Raw genomic sequence first — 19,449 nt, 5'->3', positions numbered from 1 at the left:
AAGATAACTAAGATGGTGTGCACATGAATGCATCCACGAGTTACGCTAGTATCATATGCTTCAATCCATTGAGACAAACCCTGAATGGTTTTGCATGTGTCAAGTGGAGTTGTTACTTTCGCCCCAAGAAAGTGTTTGGTTTCTTAGGAATATTCTTATTTGGTCAAGAGAGGTAGTGAGAAGGAGATTGTTACATTTGTTTCCTCAATTAGCAAGCAATAAACAATATACAACCCTGGAGGAAAATGTAAAATTTAACTTATTTTTTTTTCGACGTCAAATGTTGAAAATGCTTTAGCTTTTTTTTTTTTTTCGACGTCACATGTAAAGTTCACTTGTTTATGAAAGAATACGGAATATATTTTTACTTGTAAGAAAATATAAAATATAACCTTTTAGCTTCTTTTTTTCGACGTCAAATGTAAAATTCACTTATTTATAAAAGAATACAAAATATATTTTTACTTGTAAAAAAATATAAAATATCATTATTAACATTATTAAAAGGTGTATATAAAATACAATTTGTGTAAACAAAGAAGACAAAGGTAAAGAAAAGTCGACTTTTGTGAAGAACAAGAAGAAGAAAAATGAATCTTAGTACTAGTACTACTGATTTCATAATAACTGCTGTGGCTGTTCTCGTCATCATGATGATGGGACTTTCATGTTGTTGCATTCATAGATGTTGGAAATACGCAGATGATGTATATAGAGTCAGCCCCGTCTCAACGATTTTTTGGTCCTAGGCAAATAATTATTTTTAGATCCTTAACAACATAAATTTTTTTTTCTATTTTTTGGACCCCATTTACTTAAGGTTTTTTGAAAAAAAAAAAAATTGTCCCATAGGCCACCGCCCCTCTCGCCATGGGTATGAGCCGGGCCTGTCTAGAGTGCGACCTATTTCACTACGAGAGCTTGGTAAATATTCAAAACATTAATTCCTTGTTTTTTTACCTTTACATAATTACCGGCATAGTATTTACCTTCTTTTTCTTTCTTCTAAATCATGGCTTTCAGAGATGGCATAAACAAACTAGTATTTTGATTTTACAAAGAAAGGGGTACGGTGAGTTTTCAGTTTTGTTTTTTTCTTCTTAGACCATCTCCAATGTATATTTCTATGAGTAACTTTAAAATAGATCATATTGATATATGTCTTTAATATTCTTGGTTTTATTGATTTTAATTATTTTAATTATTTTTATATTCTGATGCTATGGATTATTGAAAAGAATATATTGATTTTGGAAAGAATTAATTTATTATATTATCGTATCATATGCTTCTTCAATGTGACAAACCCTGAATGGTTTTTGCATGTGTCTAACTAGTGTAATCTATCTTATTTTATCAAACTACAATGTGGCCGACAAAGGTAGTAAAATGTTCGGAACAAACCAATTTATTCACACACTCATGATCTTACCAATTTGGGCTGTTATAATCTGCTAGTTTGTCTTGATGATTTGGGCCTATAAGTCTAACTCAGGCCCATAAATTAAATATAAAAAAATAACCCAAAATGGTCAAAATCGAATCATCATCTTCTTCGTGATGTGATCGAAATCATCACAGTGACCTAAAACAATGGCTGTTCCTTCACTATTCCTCATCCTCGTCATCACCACAATCCTATCTCTCCCTTCTCTTCCCGTTTCCGCCGCTACCTCCGACGCCTATCCATCCATTCCCGGCACTGCTCCTGTAGACGGAGGTTTCGCTTCCGATGAGCTCAAACCTATCCGCCGTGAAGTCTACGGCGAAGAAGAAGGCAAAATATACGACATCAGTCACCGTTACACTCCGGAGATGCCGTCGTGGGACTCATCTGAAGGACTCGGACGTTTTCTATGGTTAGCTGCGAGTATGAAGAACGGATCACTCGCTAACAACTCTGAAATGAAGATCCCAACGCACACTGGTACTCACGTTGATTCCCCTGGACACGTCTACGACGAGTATTACGATGCTGGTTTCGATGTTGACTCGCTTGATCTTCGTGTCCTCAATGGTCTTGCCTTGTTGGTTGATGTTCCTAAGGATAAGAACATTACTGGTAAGTGAAAACTTCTTTGTTCGATTCTACAGCTTTGATTTAACTTAATTAAGCTTAAAGACAGTGATTAGAAGACTATTAAGACACCTTGTTTATGTTTTGTTGTGTAGCGGAAGTGATGAAGTCTCTTCACATTCCAAAAGGAGTTAGTCGTGTACTTTTCAGAACACTGAACACTGACAGGTAACAGTGTAATAAGCTTGTTTGTCATATGTCTGAAATGAGTGTTGGTTTTGTTGTTAACTATGGATGAAAAAACATAACATTTTCAGGCGTCTTATGTTTAAGAAAGAGTTCGATACAAGCTATGTCGGATTCATGAAGGATGGTGCGCAGTGGTTGGTAGACAATACAGACATCAAACTTGTCGGTAATAATCAAACCATTTCACTTTTTCATATGAAGGTTTCTGTTTTCCTTGTTCCTGTTTTGGGTTGGTCGGTGAAGCAATGGCATCTCTAAGATTGTGGTGTATCCATGTCAAAATGTAGGGATTGATTATTTATCAGTAGCTGCATATGATGATCTGATTCCGTCTCACCTAGTATTCCTCAAAGACCGGGTAAGCAAGCATTATCCGTCCCTTAAGTTTTTGCTAGATAGAAGAATGTAAATCAGTAAAAGATTTGATATTGATGGTTGAGAAAATTATAAAATCTTGACAGGAGACAATACTTGTGGAGGGATTGAAGCTGGATGGTGTGAAGGCAGGACTCTACACTGTCCATTGCTTACCACTAAGACTAGTTGGAGCAGAAGGGGCTCCAATTCGTTGCATCCTCATCGATTGATTTATCTCCCTCACAAACCCGCCAGTTCCGCAGTTGTCCGTAATCAAGGTTGCTTAGCGTCATGAACTGAATATCAGTTTGTGCTAGATTTATTCAACCAGTGTGGAGAATGAAGTAGGAAGCAATAAGAGAGGTACAGAGAAGACGAAGTTGAGGAGAGTATGAACCACTTAAGAAGGAAGTTTTCAGTGTAAAATAAATGTACTTAAGATCTTAGGCTTCTTGACAATTAAATCAATGAAAAACACTTTTAATCGGAAAATATATTTCCTATTGTAAACTGAAAGCCATAGATATCATCAGTGGGAGGAGTATTGCTGAATATGGGGAAGCCTTTCTTGGCTTTTGGGCCAGCGGTGAAAAGAAGGTTCTGTTGAGGTAGGAAGTGATCTACACTGGCATGGTTTTTATTCCCCAAAGGTATTTGAAATTGATCTTTACTATAATAGCTTTGAGTTAAATTACACCCTAAAAAAGTAAAAAGGTAAAAAGTGTTTATCTTAAAAGGTGGGGAAAATATGATTAATAATGTTAAATGGGCTTACAAAGAATAAGAGGGAGAGGCCTTTTTCTATACTAGGCTCAACGAAGCTGTTAACAATGTCCCACATCGTTTAACTGAAAGAAAGTGAGTGGGTTTATAAAGTGTTGTAGTGACAAAGCTGATTGTCCCGTCGGGGACATCCTGTAAAATTGGATCGCTCGGCTAGCAGCAATTTAAAAGGATGACAGTGGCTACTAAGCCATTTAAAAGGATGACAACTTTTTGTGAAAATTTTGCAGATCGATTTCTTCTTCATGTGTTATCGGTTTGGGGTGAATCAACGGAACCATTTTATCTTTATCATGGGTTAGTACGAGGTGTTAATGTGTTCTCAAGACAAGAGAACCAGGTTTATCATGTTTGAGCTACTTGATTACTAACGCCATGAGTCTTACATTGAAGAGCAGAACATGATACATGTGAAAGAGCAATTTGTATTTTTCGAAACTCTGTCCATTAAAACTTATACAACATGTATTGCATACAAACAAACATCAATTTTTTCTTCTCTCCCCTATTGGTTACATTACATCCCCAATCAACAATCATAGCAACAAGTTTTTAACAGGTTTTTCCCCTTTCTGTCTTCTTAAAAAAGAATTCTTGAAGCTCGTTAAAATTTTACAACAAGATGGTAAACACTTTGTGTTTCAAGAATCAAGATCCTCCTCTGCCGCCTCGTTGTCTCTTCTCTTCGAGCTGAGCTGCTTCGTTCAACATATCAGCTGCGTCTGTGTTCATGTTCAGCTTCGCTAGTGCCACAGACTGCATGTAGAAAGCCGTTGGCCAATCTGGATACACGCATTGTGCTTGCATCGCGTCACGTAGTGCTGCGTCTGGTTGATCGCATAGTAAGTAGCATAGACTTCGCCTACCAAATACAGTTGGAGACACCATTGTTCCAACGTCTATGAACTGCCCACATAAGCAACGTATGTACCAATATGAGTACTAATCATATCCAGATATACAATCTTGTTTTAACCCGAGATCAATACCGAATGGAACAGAAACAGATTGGACATGTAAGAAGAAGTAGCGGCAAATTAATACCTGTGAGTAACAGTCAATGGCTGTTTTGAAATCTTTTTCCCGGAAAGATTGATCACCGCGTTTCCGTGCATCAAGCATATCTTTCATCTGTTGCGTCCATTCTTGAAATGATAACTGAAATCCCCAAGAGTTAGCCAGCCTACTTTTTAACGTGTTTTAGTAACTGAAACCAAAACTACTGTTTTATTACCTCGTTTGTGCCTTCGTCGTCTCTGTAATGTGTCATGACCAAAATCTGATGAATAGCTGTGAGATCCATTCTTGAGCAGGCTTCACCTAATGGTGAAAGTGGCCTCTGTGGAGTTGAAGGTGCCTCCTCTTGCTTCTTTATTCCAAGCATCACATAAGAGGGAACCTGTAACCAGAATATTTAACACTTAAAAAGAGGAATTCAAGAACTCAGTCAAAGCTGGGATTTAAAAGATGTTTTGCTTACGTCTGATGTAGTTTGCAATGGTGCAAGAGTTGCAACAAGATCTTTTGTATTAGGCCTCTCTCGAGGCTCATATTGTAAACATTGAGAGGCGAGTTCGACAACTACGGTAGCTTCTTCTGTTGAGAACTTTCCTTCGAGGTGTGAATCCATCAACAGAATAATATTCTTGCCACGTATCATATCAAGAGCCTAAAAGTAAGAGATATGATAAGTACTTATCAAGATATCACGCTCCCAAACTAATACCACACAACTTATTCACTGGTACTACATGACATATGTCTTTCAAGCTTAACTATGCAAGAACCAAGAATCACATTGACATATTTGAGAGCTATATCTTATAAATAGTGCTTAACAAAGAAGAGTGTAACACATATCATAGATAATTTTAAATGAGGCAGTGAGGGAGCAGTATCATTACTATCATATCGTTTCTAGTAACCATATTTAATGTGACCAATTACGGTAGCTTCACATAACTCAAACCAAAATCATGACTAGTGAGTGGATAATTTCACAGCAAAAACACACATTTTTGTAGTGTTACACTTGCTCCTACTCAAACATATAGATAGGAACTTACATGGCTTGGAGGGATGTGTTTTCCGCTAAGCAAATCCAGAAGGACAGTTCCAAAGCTATACGTGACACTTTCAGGGGTCACTCTTCCTACAACACAAATTTTACCACACTGAAATGAAATCCATCTTTGCAAAAGTGCAAAAACATTATGTGTGTATTAAAAGAAACAAGTTAATTTACCATTTCTTAGATATTCAGGTGGTGTATATGCTAAATTTGTGCTATAACTTTTACCATCCCTACTGTTCTTCATCAAGCCGAAACATGAAAGCCGAGGATCACCATCCTACAATGTTCATTAAAAAAAAAAACATGTTAAGTGCCGCCTTAAGATCACAGTGTGTGTGAGACAGTATCCTAAGCATGAAAGAAATCTTTGAGAAAAAAGAAAAATACCTCATCAAAGAGAACCCTATAAGCATTTAAATCATGATACAATGGACGACCCTCAGTACTACAATAATCCAAAGCTTCAGCTATGTAATATCCTACTCGCAACCTCATAGCCCATTCGATAGTCTGATTTTCCCCTGTGAATTGACCAAAACAAGAATTAAGATAAAGAAACAAAAATGCAACTTTTAGACATTCTACTACTTCACCTAAAATAGTCTCTTTTTAATCCATCTAACAGCACAACCCTATAAATGCAGGCTCTTTGCCAAGGCACTGGAAACTAAAGAGACTAAATTTCACAGCTTTGGATACACATTTACAACCTAAAAGGACTAACAACCAAATTCATTATTTCTAGTAAGAAAGAAGAAGAAACATACAATGGAACAAATGCTTAGCAAGAGTATCATTAGGCATGAACTCAGCAACAAGAAGCCTCTCATCTCCATCACAACAATAACCAATCAAATTCGCCAACCGATTATGTCTCAATTTCCCAACACCCCAAGCCTCTTCCTGAAACAAACAAAAATTTCAGAAAAGAAAAAGAAAAAACAAAACAAAGATAGAATCAAATTAAAAGGGTTTCTTATGCTTACAGCAAATTGTTTAGGCTCAGGCCAAGCCATCTTAGTAAACTTCTTGACAGCGATCCAACGACGGTTCTGAAGTCGGCCTTTGTAAACAAGATTTGGGGCTTTCTCACCACTCTCTGATACGATGTTGTCGGAACTGAAGTTGTTTGTTGCTGCTTTAAGGTCAGCGAATGAGAACTCAGAGAAAGATGGGATTCCTCCTCCTCCTCCTCCTACTCCTCCGCTGCCTACACCGCTACCTCCACCTCCTCCGATTACGCCGTTATCAGCCGTCGTAACGCCTCCGTGGTGGTTTTGAGAGAGTTGTGACGGCTGAGCTGCATCTTTACCAAGTGGGTTTTCACCGGAACACAAGGATTGACAACAACCCATCAAAAAAAACTTTTCTTACCCAAGTCGGAAAGTGTTTTCTCTTTCGACTCCTCCCCTTCCCTTGTAAGAGAGAGAAAGAGAAAGATAGTGTTTGGAAAATTAAAAAAGACCATAAAAATCGGATTTTTATTGTTTTATTTTTTCAATTACTCTGTTTTGACTCCTGAGGTAAGTTTCTTCTGTCTTCTTCTTGTTCTTTTTCTTTTTGTTTTTTCATTTAATGGATTATATTAAGAAGGAAGAGTTCAGAAAGATTACAAATAAAAAGATAAAAGACGAAAATAAAATTACACAGACATAATGATCTTTTTATAACCTGCAACAAAAAGAGGAAAGAATTTTACCGATACATTGTTTGAACCAAAAACATTTTGTTACCAGACTGATTGAACTCTCGAAGAACCATAAAGACTTCCCGTATATCAAAAGATGATAACGGGCTTCAACACAAATGGCCATAACAAGAGAATATAACTTGGTTTTCTCCGCATAAGTTGCATCTTTCTCTATAAGTGCTTTGTCAAGGATTTCCGTCTTCTTCTTGTCAATACGGTATTTACTAAAATAGAAATATTTTAAACTTCAAAAACATGATTATAAATTTTTATCATTCATCTAAACTAAAGATTTCTAAAATGTCGGTAGGCGCTAATCAGACATTTAGAATGAACCTAATGTCTAGAAAGAAAATCGAAGGTTAAATATTTTTGAATCATAAACTAATTTTAGAATTATTTATATAAGTAACAATAAACTAAAAATATATGTTTATATACTAGTGGTTTTGCATGGTGTAATTGGTGCTGACACAAAAAATTATTTATTTTTTCCTATTCATTTTTTTCATGGTTGTGTGAGTTTTCTTCTTTTTTTTTTGTTTTTGGAACTATAATATATGTTTTATGTAAAAGCAATGAATTTGAAAACTGAAAAAGCCAAAGATTCAGAAGAAGCCAACTTCTTTTGTATATATACTATACTATTATACAATAAATTGATTCCGATGTTCAATGATTTAAACTTTGTGGTACCAAAAGAGATTTTCAGGAAAATCACATTATTGCCAGCTCAAATGGTTTGTGATTGGAATGACTTATCATCATCAACCATTCCTACTTTTGCTTTCTCGTTTTTTTCCTTCTTATTTATTCAACAAACATTACCATTTCAACCAAGTCTCTTTTTTTTTCATAGTTCTAAGTACCTAGCAAGCTTATTTCAAAAGGTTCGTACTTTCGTATACTGTAAAGAGACAAGCGTGTGAAGAAGAAAATATCAAGTTTTTTTAGAAGTTGACTTTAAAACCGTGTGATATTTTGGATTTTGTGTGTGTGTTTTCTGCATTATTGCCCTTGTACAGTACCTTCTAATTAGAGTGAATGGTGAATATCAATTTTCTCAATGGATTTGACAGACTGACATATTTCTTTCCAGTTGAGTTCTAATTACCAAAAATAATTATTTATGTGCGCTATTCCTAGTAATAAACTAGAATAAATCTTTTTAGGAAAGAACCTTATTTTAAGAAGTTTATATCTCTCTTTAAGACAAAAATATTTCAAAACCACCAAAACAAATTTCAAAGAATTTAGAATATTTATCTGGAAACCAAATGAGCCAATATGGCTAAATATTCTAAATTCTTTTAAATTTGATTTAGCTAATATTATTACACCACATATTAGAGAGATAACCAAATTTAAATTGGATAAAGTTACGACTTACGTGGTACCTTTTTTAATAAAGACGGCTAGCCTAATACTACAAAACATGGTCAAAATATATGGATTAAGCTTTCAAACTTTCAACTGTTAATTAGTAATGGACCTGAACTACTATAATTTTTTCTAATAAAAGAATATATATACAATTAGAATTGATGGTAGGGAAACTATATTAACGAGTAGGGATATAATTTTTATATACTTTATCTTTAGAGCAAGTAAGTTGTTGTATTTTTCAGTAAACTGGACATGATTAATTAAACGAATGGGCCTGTTTATAGAATTGTGCGCTCAAGTCAAAAACCCTTTTGTGATTGAAGAATTTGAGAAAGCAGAGCTTATGTATAGATTCAAATTACCACTCAAAAGAATACTCCAATTAGCATATTCTCAATTTGGATGTATGCAAATAAAAAGTATGCTTGCAATTTGTAATACCCATATATCTTTGGGGAAACAGAGCTTTTTGAGCTTTCAAGAACACAAGAGCTGTCTCTTTTGTGTTGAAAAAGGCAAAGAGTGAAGTGATCCAATGATGCTCCAGAGTAATTGGCTTTCTTATATGATTAGATGCTCGAGCACTATCTCTAATATACTACTAATAAATAGTACTGATTATTAACCTATGGTTGGATCGCAATAATATCTTCTGGCACTTATTCTCTGCATGTTATTATTGCTTTATGTCAATAAATTATTTCACAACAAACAAAAAGAAAAAAAAAAGATTGACACACGAGACGTCAAGTTCACGCTAATCATGTTAGGCACGGCAGCTTCAAGACGAGAACTGTATTGGCGCAGGTACTAGTCGAGAGTACTGAAAACATTGGGTTTAATTATTATTATAGTTTCACATGAATCATTAATGTTGGTAGCTGGTCAGGTATTGTAATATTATTAATTTATTTTTCGTAAGCTTAGTAACTTATTGGCCATGCATATCTTTCACGTACAACATTCGCCATTTATCTCGTGTATTTTAAGAATTTTTGTTTTATGAGCAAATGTGTCGAAACATAAAACTTCGCATGTTTATTATCAGTACCGGATCATTAAAATTAATTTAATGCCGCGTAAGTAACGTTATCTAGTTTCTGTCAGTAGTTAGGTAAAACCGTAAAAACAAAAGACCAGTGATTTGAAAATCATTGATGTGACTTATTTTACTTGGCCGAATGGTACAAAAATTACCGTTTATGAAAAGCCGAAAAGAGACGTGTGGTGTGATCACTTCCAATCTAGACATTTATATGGATCCAATACTAAAGTCTCTCCATTTTCTTAATATTGAAGATACACTTACCTCTCTATTCGCCATGGAGTTTTATCTCTATGGGTCATTTTGATTTAGATCAAGTAACTTTACACGTTCAGGTGAGGCTTGGAGTTAGTCTTCTTGCAATGAATATAAAATTGGGAAATTTTTGTTCTACGAATGAGGAAAATCTAAACCCCATCTATATAAAGGTTACGCCGTAGGGAGTGGAATCGAGAAAACATATAACCAAAGAAACAGTATCAAATGTTATGTTGTTTTGCTACACTATAATTTTTGCGAAATACTTGTCGCTATTTCAGAGTTATATGTGAAGTTCATGTTATAGTTTTGTTCTGAATGTATCAATATTAGCAGATCGTTGCATTTACTTTTTAAAGTCTCGAGTAACCGATGAAAAAACAAGATTTCTTATGGCATGGATGAATATGTGTTCTGAAAAAAAATCATAATCATGTAAAAATATGTTAAAGAATAGTACACAATCTTTTAAAATATATAACAGTTTGGTAAATAAAAAGGAGCTAAAGTTCGATTATGGTTGCGTTGCGATTCTTTTGAATTATAGGAAAATTTCCAAATCTAAAATAAGATTCGAATTGGGTTTTTCTGTTTTGTCTTAGAATATAAACCTAACTTTTTACTCCACTAAAAGACAGTTCAGTTGCTCAAGACCAAAGCATCTTTGGACACAGAAGTAAGTCCGATAAATAATACATGACCCCTCACCGGTATCAAAAGATTAAATTTAAAAAAGAAAAACAAAAGATTTGCCTGAGCTATCTCATCCTCCTAACCTTAGGATTTTACAAAAAAAAATTGTTGAGAATAATCATAAGTTTTTTGTCCTAAGCGTCTTATATACAAAGACCGAATTTTAGAATTATTAGACTCAAACTCATATCTGTGACTTGCGTCATAAGTGGCTAAGTGTCAAAGTTATCAAACCTTTCTCCACCATGGCATGACAACGATCCGGTTCAAAGTCAACTGCAATAAAATGCCTCAGTTCACCAGACGACTGGCCGTATCTTAGCCCGGTTCCTGCCTCTTCTAAGATCATCATCATGATGATGCGCTTTTCTTGCCTGCGTCTCAGAAAGGAGATAACGAACATTCCGGCATTGCAAGATCAGCAAACAGCTCGATCATGAGATTCAAATAAGCAAAGATCTTCCTCCTACATTTTGCTTATTAGTCCTCTTCTTCCTCAAGTTCTCGTGGAGCACTTTCTTCTTCGGTGCGTTGTAAGAGATCCTCGTAAGCTCTCATAGACTCAGCAGTGAATCTCTCCATAGCTTCAAAAATCCGCTGCAAACTACCTTGTAAACTATCGTTGCTAGTATCGCTCTGGTAGACAACATTGCCTGATATGGAAAGACTATTACCACCATCACCCGGTGCCACAAGAACCATTTTCTTTTCCAACGCCTGAATCTCTCTCTGTATCTTCTGTTCTTCCCTGTCCATGTTCCTAACTCTCTTCTCTGAATCCCCATGACCAGTCATCATCGTATCTAACCGATCTTGTTCCCAAAGCTGAAGCACGCTTGTAGTGAAACTACGCATTGCCTCAATAACTTCCTTCTCTGATATTCTATCTAGAGCTTGAGACCATTGGTTACATATCACAAAGATTGGTGGTGCACCAATCCGACCAGGTGAAAAAGGAACGATTCCATCAGGTGTTTCCTCAGGTTCATAGAGAAGACATTTCATGAGCCATTTATTCAACTCTCTTACGTATCCCTTCTGCGCACTAACCCAGCTCGAGAATCCCAAAATCCAATTAATAAGTTCATGTCCAAGCAAACTAGTCGCCTCTAGATGTTCAACGCCTAGTTTCTTGCTTGCTCTTATTGGTCCCAAGCCTTGTGCTTCCCTAATAGCTTGACACTGACTTTGATGACACTCAAGCATGGATCTCCACATTCTTGTAAGCCTATAATAACCGAAATCAAGAACTGATTAGAGTTTCCATTCTAAAATATCTGAAACATATATATATGTTTGGAGAAGACAAGTTTATATTATTACCCTTGAATCAATGCATTCAGTTGTGGCCATAGGTCTTCGTCTCTAATCTTGTTAATCGTCACTGATATTTTGTCCACAACCTGAATCGCAATCCGTATTTTCGTGGACATATCTCTCACTAGCTTCCTTGTTTTATCTACTTTCATAGCCTCAGCACCTCTTTCATCCAAACGCTTTAGCTTCCTTAGCTTTTTCTCGTGAGCTAGTCGCAATTTCTCCTCAGCCTACACAGAGTAACAAACTCTCTCTTCAGACAAAAGAACAGAACAGAACACATCATAGTGTTATAAGACCAAAGATTTTGATACAAAAACATTACCTTGACTTCATGGTAAAGCTTCTTCTCCCAAAGATGTAGCTTGTGTAATGTCGAAGAAAGATTCCTAGACCTCGAAGCAAGCTCTTCTTCAATGTCTGCATAAGTCGGCGGCGCAGTAGCAGCAGCAGCAGCAGGAGAAGGTCCTCCAGAGGTAGAAGGTAGCGAAGGAGTAGTAACCCCGTGCAACATCTTCGAAGTAGCTGCTCCACAATTCACAAAACATCAAAAAAAAGTTCAAAACATTACTCAACAAGTTGCAGAAAGCTCAAAACTATAAATGATCAAGCTCTTACCATGTTTACGACCATAAGGATGCTTCCCAACTTCAAGTAACTTAGCAATCTCACTTCCTGACTCTGCAGCTTTCACGAATTGACTCTCAATCTCTTTAGCAACCTCAGGCACCGCACGTGGCCCTCCTCCTCCTCCTCCACCACCACCGCCACCACGTGTCGCCGTAGCATTACTCCGACGTTCCTCATCCTCAACGACCTTTTTCTCAACAACGTGATCTTCATACTCCATCCTTTCTTTCTCCACCGACACACTCGGTCTAGACTGATACGCATCTCCGACATCACCTCCTCCACCGCTAGTACTTGCTCCTCCACCAGACTTATCAAGCGGCGGAGGCAGAGGCTCTTCCCTCATCATGTGCACGGCGGCGGGATTCGGTAGATTACCACCACCACCGCCGGAAGCGAATTTTGGTTTGCCGTGAACCTCCTTAACAACCTCGTACTGTGAATCATCGTCTTCTAGCTCCGGGATACCTTCTTCTTCTCTCAACTCTCTCGAATCTCGACTCGGAGTATACGGAGGGTAATAAGTATCAAACGGATTCAAAAAATCCCAACCGTTAGACCTAGGCGGTGAAGGAGGAGGTGGTGGCGGTTTCGAAGCTGGTACAGCAGTTGTAGAACCACCACCGTAGTATCCGGGTCCGGGTCCGGGTCCTGGATTTGAGTATCCAAAATATGAATTATTTTGAGGAGGGTATGGGTTATAAGAAGAAGAAGAAGATGATTCGCCTATGTAGACACGTTGAGGACTAGTTGGTCTTTGCTCATAGACAACAGAAGGAGGCATGGAGCTGTTCTTCATGTAATTCATATGCATATAACTGTTTCCACCAGAGTAAGGAGGAGGGAGATGATGACCCATCATCATCTCCGGGTTCGGGTACCGGTTTATATAACCCGGTTGTTGTTCCATGTATCCACCACCAACCATAGGTGGTGCTGACTCGGGTATTGGGTAATTTCCGAGATGGTGGTGACGGTGGTGTTGTTGAGGAGAGAGGTGATGCATCGAATCCAAATCCAAATCGTCTTCGTCATCGTCGTCGTCGTCGGAATCCGAATCGAATTCGAGATGACCCGAATCAGAACCCGAACCCGAGTGAGCGTGGTGAGAAGAAGCAAGCTTTGGTTTTTTGGGGGAGTTTGTTCCTCCGTCGTCGTCGTCGTCGTGATGAGGGTCACCTTTTCTGTGAGGAGGAAGGTTAAGTCTAGGGGAATCACCACCGCCGTTAGCGCCGCCGGAAGAGATGAAACGGTGGTGGTGGTTGATGAAAAGATGGAGGGAGTGACCGATACCTATAAGCGAGTGAGTGTAAGCCACGTGGGATTCAGCTAAAGCGTAACGCTGGTGAATCGCAGCTTCTAAGAAATTACAACGTTCACGGCAAAGAGCAACCGCCGGAAGATCGTCAAGCTTAGAACTTGTACAACCCATATCAAATTATTATTTCTAAAAAAGAAGAAAAAAAAAAAGAATCAAATTAAATTATTAAAGAAAAAAAAACAAAGGGGAAACACAAGATTTTGAAATCAGGTATAGAGAGAATTGAAATTAAAAGACTTTTCGTAAAGAAAGAAAGAGAGAGAGAGAGAGAGAGTTGAAAGGTAGGTGAGAGGAATAAGAGATGGAGGCGCATAAGGGGCAAAAGAAGGTGTGGGTTTGATGTTGATAGCAAAACTCAAATAAAGCAAAGATGTTTTGTGTGAACTGTGAAGTGATTGTCTTACTATTAGATAATTATTCAATTTCTCTATGAGAAGAAAAAAAAAGATATATATATTTTTTTTCTTTTTAAGCTTCAAGAAGATGAAGAAGAAGAAGAAAAAAAAGGTGAGAAAACAAAAAAAAAAAAAACAGCAAAGGACTGTGAAGGAATCTTGCCAGCACCGAGATTTTCGTCCGTTTCTCCCATAGGATGAGTCGGTGTTTTTTTTTTTTCTTTATTTATTTATTTTATTTACCATAATCTCCTTTTTTGCAGAACAATTAATTATCCCCAAATTCTCAAAATTATATCTTTTTATTTTGTTGTTGGAAAATTTAACCTTTTTGGGACAGTACTTTGAGATAGAGATTCAGACAGATGACATGGATCTTTGAAAAAAAAAAAAGAAGATACGGTTGGTTTCTAGTAAGTAGTTTTTGATGTTTTAAGTTTAATAACGTGTCGTGTAAGTACGATTCTACTACTTTGGCTTTGTGGTTTTGAGTTTGACGGTAACTTTGACTCGTTTTGACCATTTTTATTCCCACTATACCCTTGGTTGTAGTCTTTAATTACGTAACGATAGTGTATTTGATTTGGACAATTTTAAAATCGTTTTAATATGATGGTAACGGGTAACGTAAGTAATTAAATGATGAAAATTCGTACTGAATTTATGTCTGTTATTTAATTAGTATTTGTGTATCAAAATAATTTATTGATTAAATTGTCAATGGAATGAAATGATTTTTTTTTTTTAATATCGTACTGTAGTTGGTTTGGGTGTTCAAGAGAGACGTAACTAAATCGATGTTTGTTATACAGCTTTCAGCACTCTTCAGGCTTCAGGTGTGATGCTAACGTCGTCATGTTTCTTCCTCTCTCTTTGACTAGACTCTTCTTTTATTTATTTTTTTATATTCTCGATTGGGTGATGCTAACAGAACCAAAAAAAATATACATAGAAAACCAAAACAATAAGAGAAAGAATTTAAAGACAGAATTTGAACTTAATTCTATACAATTCCAAAACGACACTTATTTAATTGTTTGAGCTACTTTTTATATAGTAGTATAATACTAGTATTACGTAGCCTAAAAAACCAAAATACAAAAATTAAGAAGGCTAAAAGTGCGTGACGACTTCTTTTTGCTGTATGAAAAAAATGTGTGACGATTAAACAAAACAAAACAAAAAGCTTGTAACAACTTGACACAGACAACTCTAATACATACCCTCCTAAATATAACTTTCAAAACGTATATATTCTCCTCGTCGGAAGTTTCCTTTGCACTTAGAGTCTTTCCGGAATTCTAGAGAGGTTTAAATTTCATGCAATGTAGCCATGTAGGTCATAAATTAAATCTTTACGTGCCGATTACTGCTATATGCATTCGAGCTCCAAATACTCATTTTCAAACGCTGGTTTTAAAATAACTATATCGTAACAGTTAGAAAAATAAATTGTGTTATATCGACATCTAAACCTTTGTCCTATTTAAGGTGTTTTGTTAGGGTCAAAGTTTGTCCTAAGGTGTTATGTTACTATCATCAGATATTTGAAGAACCACGATGAATTTTGTTTGCGTTATGTTAGGCATATTTTTGCATAAAAGAAAAAATATGAAAGGTCGACATGTTTCTACAAAATCTGTCGTCATACCTCAAATTACTTTATTAACTTTACTAAATTTTAAACAAAACTGGTATATTTTGTTGAATCAGATTTATAACAGCACACCGATTTTTATTTTTTAACTTGTTACTGACTAGGAACAGTCTAACATTTACTAATGACTATATATGCACATTGTCAAGACAAAACAAATCAGGTCCGTAGCGACAAAAAAATGGTGACGAACTATCCTCAGGATATTTGACACCCGATAAGAATACTTAGCATCGAAGCCTTATAAATTAGTATATAAAATGTTATATACGCAGAATAACTTGGTGCAGAAGCAACCCTTTTGTCCCTTCTGTTTTCTTTTAACTTTTTATTTAACAAACTCTTTTTTACTTTAAAAAAAAAAATATTTGTCTTTTTTTTTTTCTTCATAATATTTGCCTTTTTACTGCATGCTAGATCCTTTATCGTTTCCTAAATTAAGACAAGTAAAACCTGGTGTTTCATTTAATTAAGGGTTCTTTAATTAATCTGTCTGCGTTTCTATTGCACTGTCGCACTCGCACATGGTAACTGAAAGTAAAAATAGAAAGTAAAGCACTCCTATTATATAGGCCAATGGTTGAGTTGATACGAAGGATAGAAGCTTCTATACATCTTTAGATTTAGCGTTATGATTTCAACCAAAAACAAAATAATGCGCATGTGATGTTATCAAATTATAGTTGGCTATATGGATGTTCTACATAGCAAAATTCTATGGTTTTTAACCCAAAATTGAGGATAATTGTATCCATAAGTTGCTAACTTACTTTCCTATTTAAAACATTCTTTGCAAGACCAAATGAATCTTATTCACTGTATGACAAGAAATTCAATTAGTAATTGGTACTACTCTCTTAGAAAAAATGGGTCTATCGGAAAGATTATCATTCCCTTGATAACTCGTATATATAGAGTATTCACGCCACACGGTTACGAATTCATTCGAACGGTTGTACAATACTCTAGTACGTTCTAATAATAAATGGTACGGGGAATGCGAACAAAAGCCCAATTACTCGATAACATAAGTATATATATATATACGTAGTTTCCATAAGGGAAAATTAAATAGTATTCATGCTTTACCTGAAATCCAAAATAGTGGAGATCATATATAATTGTCATGCAAAATTATTTGACAAATGTCCAAAATCTTAGGGATGTTAGGTGCAGAATATAAGAAGAGCCTGTTGATTCTGATGTAAGGACATTTTGAGAAAGTTACTTTGGTCCCCTACCCAACTTCAATAAGTCAATTGATTGTTACATTTTGGGGAAAGAGTGATGAAGTAAATACTTATATACTATACTCGAAGTGTTTGTAAATGAAAATGTAGAAGTAACTTTTAAAAAAAGGAATACATTTTACAGTACTATGCTATACATTGAATTTAATGCATCGTGACGTCGTCTTCTTCTTCTTGTCCCTATCACCTTTTTATTTGCCTCACTTTCTTTAACTTATCAAGTTAAGCACGTTCAAGCTCAACACCATTTAATTTGCCCATTCTAGAATCTAGATAACACCATCGTTGTTTGTCTTTCTTTGGCTTATGAAGTTCCAGTTTCTTTGTTATGCACATTATATGTTCTACATCCACTCGCCATTACTCTTAATTTTGTCAGTGTTGTCAATTAGTCTTAATTTTACTTGATATTTGTTAGCGATCAGTTGTGATAGTAACCAAAAAAAAGTATTATAGATCCTTCCAAGTAAAAGTTTTTATTGCATGTAGTATTACAGATACTGCTGTTTGGCATATGAGAAAAATATTGAAAAAGTTGTCAATGTTGTAGGTTTGTTGTAATGATAATGGCATAGATATTCTCCTTAATATCTGACTTATTTAGGTACCAAACGGTACTAACGTTTCAGCTTTTTACGCTGAATGACTGTTTTTTTTTTTTTAACTTGTTTATGGCTGAAAATATAGAGAAGGAAAACGTCAATCGCAGACCAAAAACGAAAGAAAAAACGTCAATCAATTGAGTAAGATAATTCATCTTTTTTTTTTTTAATAAAGCATAAAATATAATGAAACTATTACCTTTAGCCATATTCCGGAGATTATAAGTGTTGTGTTGCTATTCAGTTGGGTTACAGTTTTCATTGTAATGTGCTACCACACCGGATTATGCAGGTTTCTGGCCAAAATTTATAAACCTTTGATGTAACTAAGCAAAACTAATATATTTCAAATTTCTGAAAAATTAAAGATGGTAAAAAGTTGAGTTCTTAAAAACAAAGTTTGCACTTATTGTTAAGATAACGGTTCAAACTACTCTTATTCAGCAATCGTTGATCATCACGATTTCATATGTAAATCAATACTATGTAACTCTATTATAGAGGATAAGTTCTGATTTATGTATACTTAAACGCAATTGTAGATGTCACTATAGATTAGGTCATACATTATTAGCGTGTATATAAAATAATAAACATGTGTGTGAGTTAATGAGTTTCAGAAAAAAATCTAATATAGTATAACTATAATCCATGCAACTATCTTTTCCTCTGCTAATTAGTGGGTTTGGAATAAAGTTCTGGTAAGTAAAATAAATTTGTTGTTATTGTTGTGATGGTCATTAATGGAAGTAGACTGAATGTAGGGTTTATAGGACGAATAAACACAACACATAAGAAAGGATTGAAAGAAGGGGGAGAATACGGCACAGAATAATTGGGCGGCGACAGTGACATGTGACACACATTTCACTGGCGATAAAAAGGTTCGCTATACACATGTTCCGATTTATATATCAATTTAATTATGTGTGTATATATTATAATATAGTAGTACTATAGTCTTAGGTCTACGACGTACACTAATTTTTTAGTCATTTTATGCATGCGTTACAACATAATTGACATTAGTCAATAAGGAATTTTTGGATTTTTGATCAAGCGTTCTTCTTTTTAATTGACATTACATAAGAATTATTAGGAATGACTGTTTTTCTATAAAAAAATTTCTCGTTGGGGATGCAGTCGAGTCGAGATATAACTATAATTGTTTTAAAGGAATACGACATTGTTTATTTAAAGAACCTTTTTAACTTGTGGAATATTAATTTGTCTGGTGGTTCAACAAAACCTTCATGTGCTATGACTTTGGGGGGTCTTATGTTTTAGATAAAAACCTTCTTGAATAAGGAAAAAGAGAAAATCCAAGTGTTGTGAATTATAAGGGAAATGTTTCCATTGCTGCGAATGTTTTGGGTGGCTTTCTTGTCACACTGCAAGAAACTCTCTCCTTCTATAAATGACAATGGTGGGTGAGCTATTTTGAGCTAATTTTTGCTTTTTAATAATATACGAAATATCTTGCTTTTACACACACAACATATGAGAAATTTACTAAAGCTATCGTTACATAGTTGTGAAAGTGTTTTTAGTAATTATAGTAAAGTTTTAATTTATTTTCCCAGATAAGTAGGTTGATTCGTGTTACTGCAAAATTCATATTGCAAATTCAGATTTTAATACTATAAATTTGATTTAAAAAAGTGCATAGGAAACTGTCAATTATAAAACATTTGGGGTGGAGTAGCTTGAAAAAAGAAAGAGGTT

General features: G+C 35.4%; 3 protein-coding genes across 3 annotated transcripts; 1 reads left to right on the top strand and 2 right to left on the bottom strand.

The window, feature by feature from the left end:
- Positions 1-1,474: 1,474 nt before the first annotated feature.
- Positions 1,475-3,115, top strand: LOC104729687 (cyclase-like protein 2). Its single transcript, XM_010448661.3, has 5 exons — positions 1,475-2,062; positions 2,173-2,245; positions 2,335-2,432; positions 2,554-2,624; positions 2,728-3,115. Exons 1-5 carry the CDS (start codon positions 1,594-1,596, stop codon positions 2,851-2,853), a joined length of 837 nt encoding a protein of 278 aa, XP_010446963.1. The 5' UTR covers positions 1,475-1,593; the 3' UTR covers positions 2,854-3,115.
- A 719-nt stretch (positions 3,116-3,834) lies between these two features.
- LOC104729686 (serine/threonine-protein kinase BSK1) lies at positions 3,835-7,158 on the bottom strand. The gene is made up of 9 exons (XM_010448660.2): positions 6,467-7,158; positions 6,248-6,383; positions 5,868-6,001; positions 5,652-5,757; positions 5,473-5,558; positions 4,887-5,075; positions 4,641-4,805; positions 4,451-4,564; positions 3,835-4,312 (listed from the first exon to the last, which is right to left on the bottom strand). The coding sequence occupies exons 1-9, from the start codon at positions 6,833-6,835 to the stop codon at positions 4,055-4,057; spliced, it is 1,557 nt and encodes a 518-aa protein (XP_010446962.1). The 5' UTR covers positions 6,836-7,158; the 3' UTR covers positions 3,835-4,054.
- A 3,344-nt stretch (positions 7,159-10,502) lies between these two features.
- LOC104729685 (uncharacterized) lies at positions 10,503-14,382 on the bottom strand. Its single transcript, XM_010448659.3, has 4 exons — positions 12,488-14,382; positions 12,195-12,394; positions 11,876-12,099; positions 10,503-11,780 (listed from the first exon to the last, which is right to left on the bottom strand). The coding sequence occupies exons 1-4, from the start codon at positions 13,929-13,931 to the stop codon at positions 11,033-11,035; spliced, it is 2,616 nt and encodes an 871-aa protein (XP_010446961.1). The 5' UTR covers positions 13,932-14,382; the 3' UTR covers positions 10,503-11,032.
- Between the last annotated feature and the right edge of the window lie 5,067 nt (positions 14,383-19,449).

The sequence above is a fragment of the Camelina sativa genome, chromosome 12, assembly GCF_030686135.1.
Source record: "Camelina sativa cultivar CO46 ecotype springtype chromosome 12, ASM3068613v1".
NCBI classification, from domain to species: Eukaryota; Viridiplantae; Streptophyta; class Magnoliopsida; order Brassicales; family Brassicaceae; genus Camelina; species Camelina sativa.
The sequence above is the reverse complement of the archived record's forward strand: the minus strand, read 5'-3'. Positions and strand labels throughout refer to the sequence as shown.

Coding starts and splice junctions, on each gene's coding strand:
- LOC104729685 (XM_010448659.3), bottom strand. CDS start 13,931: ATGGGTTGTACAAGTTCTAAGCTTGACGATCTTCCGGCGGTTGCTCTT. Junction 12,395..12,487: donor TCCTTATGGTCGTAAACATG/GTAAGAGCTTGA, acceptor ATTGTGGAGCAG/CTACTTCGAAGATGTTGCAC. Junction 12,100..12,194: donor AGCTTTACCATGAAGTCAAG/GTAATGTTTTTG, acceptor TACTCTGTGTAG/GCTGAGGAGAAATTGCGACT.
- LOC104729687 (XM_010448661.3), top strand. CDS start 1,594: ATGGCTGTTCCTTCACTATTCCTCATCCTCGTCATCACCACAATCCTA. Junction 2,063..2,172: donor TAAGGATAAGAACATTACTG/GTAAGTGAAAAC, acceptor TTTGTTGTGTAG/CGGAAGTGATGAAGTCTCTT. Junction 2,625..2,727: donor TAGTATTCCTCAAAGACCGG/GTAAGCAAGCAT, acceptor AAATCTTGACAG/GAGACAATACTTGTGGAGGG.
- LOC104729686 (XM_010448660.2), bottom strand. CDS start 6,835: ATGGGTTGTTGTCAATCCTTGTGTTCCGGTGAAAACCCACTTGGTAAA. Junction 6,002..6,247: donor TGCTAAGCATTTGTTCCATT/GTATGTTTCTTC, acceptor GTCAATTCACAG/GGGAAAATCAGACTATCGAA. Junction 4,806..4,886: donor CATTGCAAACTACATCAGAC/GTAAGCAAAACA, acceptor TTCTGGTTACAG/GTTCCCTCTTATGTGATGCT.